The sequence below is a fragment of the Tachysurus vachellii genome, chromosome 9 (genome assembly GCF_030014155.1).
Source record: "Tachysurus vachellii isolate PV-2020 chromosome 9, HZAU_Pvac_v1, whole genome shotgun sequence".
Taxonomy (NCBI): Eukaryota; Metazoa; Chordata; class Actinopteri; order Siluriformes; family Bagridae; genus Tachysurus; species Tachysurus vachellii.
This window is the reverse complement of record NC_083468.1, coordinates 24,205,391-24,209,163: the sequence shown is the minus strand read 5'-3', so window position 1 is coordinate 24,209,163 and position 3,773 is coordinate 24,205,391. Positions and strand designations below refer to the sequence as shown.

General features: G+C 38.2%; 1 protein-coding gene across 1 annotated transcript in view; it reads left to right on the top strand.

Moving 5' to 3' along the window:
- tars3 (threonyl-tRNA synthetase 3) overlaps positions 1 to 3,591 on the top strand; it is a 15,860-nt gene extending 12,269 nt beyond the window's left edge. The window contains exons 14-19 of the mRNA XM_060878329.1: positions 77 to 154; positions 229 to 329; positions 457 to 561; positions 1,319 to 1,391; positions 1,899 to 2,013; positions 2,470 to 3,591. Of these exons, the coding sequence (XP_060734312.1) occupies positions 77 to 154; positions 229 to 329; positions 457 to 561; positions 1,319 to 1,391; positions 1,899 to 2,013; positions 2,470 to 2,618 (621 nt within the window). The 3' untranslated portion in view covers positions 2,619 to 3,591. The remainder of the gene's footprint in view (positions 1 to 76; positions 155 to 228; positions 330 to 456; positions 562 to 1,318; positions 1,392 to 1,898; positions 2,014 to 2,469) is intronic.
- Positions 3,592 to 3,773: the final 182 nt, after the last annotated feature.

The following is a 3,773-nucleotide window of genomic DNA, read 5'->3' as shown; positions in this document are numbered from 1 at the left end:
GAAAGATGAAGAATTTTCTTCTAGAGATATTTTTAATGATGTAATTCATTGCTTTTTACTTCTGAATCATGTGCAGCAACTTGAGAACAGTCTGAACGAGTTTGGGGAACCGTGGAAGCTAAACCCAGGCGACGGAGCTTTTTACGGGCCAAAGGTGAGACCTTGACACCACTGATGTGAATCACACAATGACCGAAATGCTTACTGTCTTATTTTTTGCCTCTGCAGATCGACATCAAGATCAAGGACGCCATCGGGCGTTATCACCAGTGTGCCACCATCCAGCTGGATTTCCAGCTGCCTATTCGCTTCAACTTAACGTACATAGGGTGAGGAATATTCCAGACTTCTCACATTATTCACCATTTATTGACCTCCTGTATATTAACAGTGTTTTTTTTTTTTATAATGTGTGGTCTTCTCCCTGATTTACACGACGATCAAATCCGCTTATAGGACGGACGGAGATGACAAAGCCAGACCTGTGATTATTCACCGCGCCATCCTGGGCTCGGTAGAGAGGATGATCGCCATTCTCACTGAAAACTACGCTGGAAAATGGTAAATTTATTTCTATAAAAAAACTAATGTACTAAGCATGAAGTATCTGAAACCTTCGTCCATCTGGCACTGATTTTAATGCTTAAAACATTTTTCCTTTTACTTTTAGCAATTATTTAATTATTATTTATTAATTTTGCTTTAATTTCTTTTTTTTTACTTTCTGCCCTTTTTTGTGGACGTCTTATTTGTCTATTCTGGCATTTTATTTTTATTTCTTTTTCATCTCACAGCACTGATGAATAAATAAATATTTTGCTTTCTTTTTTATTATTATTATTAATAATGAATAATAATAATAATAATAATAATAATAATAATAATATTTTATAAGCATCAAGTGTTACGACTTTGAAAAACAGTCATTTATGTGATTCTAGCTAATTTTAGGTACATGTTTGCAATTTTGCAGCCTTGAAATTTGCAGAAACAAATCTGCTGAAAAAAATGCTGATAAGCCTTTAACCTTTTTTTTTTCTTTTCAACCTCTGAAGCACAGATGGTTTGGCGGTCGGTTTTAGAAAGAGGAACACTCTAAACCATACCAACTATTATACAGTGTATAAAAGCAATGTGTGTGTGAGCGTGTGTGTGAGCGTGTGTGTGAGCGTGTGTGTGAGCGTGTGTGTGAGCGTGTGTGTGAGCGTGTGTGTGAGCGTGTGTGTGAGCGTGTGTGTGAGCGTGTGTGTGAGCACTAGGAACATTCTTTATGTCTAAACATCCATGAACTTCTCTTGTGGTCTTCATGTTTTCTCAGGCCGCTCTGGTTATCTCCTCGCCAGGTCATGGTAGTGCCTGTGAATCCGTCCCTGGAAGACTACGCCAGTGAAGTAGGCTACTCTGTCTTTCACTCCTTGTTTTAACTTTATTTAATGCAACAGTTTAAGAGATTAAATCTAATCTTGGGCCAAATCTAAGAAAATCCTTTTATTTGAGGTATCTAGTATAATATTCAGTGCCGTCCGATTTGATGACAAATGAGTCAGGTGTAGATCATTCTAGCCATCTGACAGGAAAAAATGTAACAGCTGTAATATTTATGCATTTTATTACTTATGACAAATTACAGAATCACTTTTTATCCATTTATGGTTCTGTTTAATGTTGAGGAACATTCACAAAACATCTAAGTGGAACTGGAGACTCGTGTCAGAAATGTTAACATCAGTTAGGTGAAGTTTATGTGAAGTAACACTTACTGACCAATCAGATTTCAGCAGCATTATAATAAATACAACTGTGTTCTGAAGACCTGCTGACTGTAAGACGCTGGATAAATGTGGGTGAAGATATGTTTAGTGAGCGTTCAGTAGCATGAAGACTCTGTTCATCCACAGGTGTGTAAGCAGTTTGTGGAGGCGGGTTTCATGGCGGACGCAGACCTCGACTCTGGCTGCCTTCTGAACAAGAAAATCCGCAACGCTCAGCTTGCCCAGTACAACTTCATTTTGGGTAAGAAAAGATCCAGGGTGCTTTTGAAACGTCACACAACTCCAGCAGGTTGTATTTTTTTAATGTTTTCATTGTTGTTGATAACTAGCGATATGATAAACAATCTATTTTTATGAGTTAATTCTTGATATTCCTACTAAACAGCTCCAGCTGAGGGGCGGAGCTTATTTCAGGGCTGGAAAAACGTTAACACAAGATCTAGCATACTTAAGTCTAGAAAACGGCAGTAGACTTAGTACAGTAACCGCCTCACTCACTCGTTAGCTACGTGTGATGTTTTTGACACGTGCGTACATTCTCTGACTACGAACAAATCTCGGGTCTGTTTGCAAAAAAGAAACATGCAATGCTGTTATGCCAACTGTTGCTCTTGTAGAACAGCTGCGGAAATTAACATGGAAATCATTATGTGTTATTTGTTTTTCTTTTTCCCTCTTTTGATGTTGTCCTTGGCAGTGGTTGGTGAGAAGGAGAAGATGACTAACGGCGTCAATGTGCGTACGAGGGACAACAAGGTCCACGGCGAGCTCACTGTGCCCGAGGTTCTGGCTCGGCTCTCGCTGCTCAAACAGTCGCGCTGCAGGAACGCCGAGGAAGTCTTCTAAACAAATACACTGACCTGATTCCAATTCAGATTTAAAAAAGCCTTCTATTTTTTTTTTTTTTTGTAAATTGTAGCTGGTAGCTAGAAGATAGTGACTCTAAGAGGTGTCACGGGTTCACATCTTGTTTAGTTCATTTCACATTTCTTTTTTTTTGGCTAGTAACCTGTCTCTCTCTCTGTCTCTCTCTCTCTGTCTCTCTGTCTCTCTCTCTCTGTCTCTCTGTCTGGCTCTCTCTATCTGTCTCACTCCCTTTCTTTTGCTCTCTCTCTCTCTCTCTCTCTCTCTCTTGCGCTCTTTCTCTCTCAGCTTTCTACTTTCTTAGCTTGTTAATTTTAAGGTTGATCAAATCTGTGATTTAATACTTTTTTTATTATTATTTAAACCCTGAACACCTCAGACCCTGTAACACCTCAAGACTGGATTAATAAACGCTAATTTCCTAAATGAGAAGCAAGAGGCTTTATGTTTGCATTGAGATCAGGTCATCGGGTGTAACAGACAGAACAAAAACAGGACAAACTGTAAAGGGAAATGCAGTGGCAGAGAAAGTGGGACGTGATGATGGTCTGAGTTCAACAAAGAGACTTTAACAGCTTTAGAGGGAACGTATGAGTGAAAGTAAATGAAATTTCTGTTTCATTTTCAGTGCCTATGAAATCCGAGCAGTTCAGTAGACACGTGGGAAGCAGTCGGTGGAGGTGACATTTGGCTTGAAAACTCGTGAATACAGAAAATCGTTTTTGACAAAATGTCATTGCAATGATGCTGTTTTTTGTTTGTTTGTTTATTTATTTATTTTTTTGGTCAATTGCACTGACTGTTACAACACAGATGTTAAAATTTCAGCCAGACTCTTGTGAATTGTGTTGTGCTGTTAAAGGAAAGAATTGATGGAGTGATTTGTGATGGGATAAACTGAAGTAAAGGTTTTGATGACTGCAGGGAATATTGAAGAATAAACCATTTTCCGAGATTGTTGTCCTCATTTAATCTTAATTGTGTTTGTGTTAGAGAGATCATGTTTTAGTTGAGAGAATAATGAAGAATAAACGAGTGAGTGAGTCTTCATTAATAAATAATTCTTGGAAGTTTCTTTTTAATGATAAACTTTTCAAACACGAGGATAGATAGAAAGATAAAAGAGCTTAACAGATA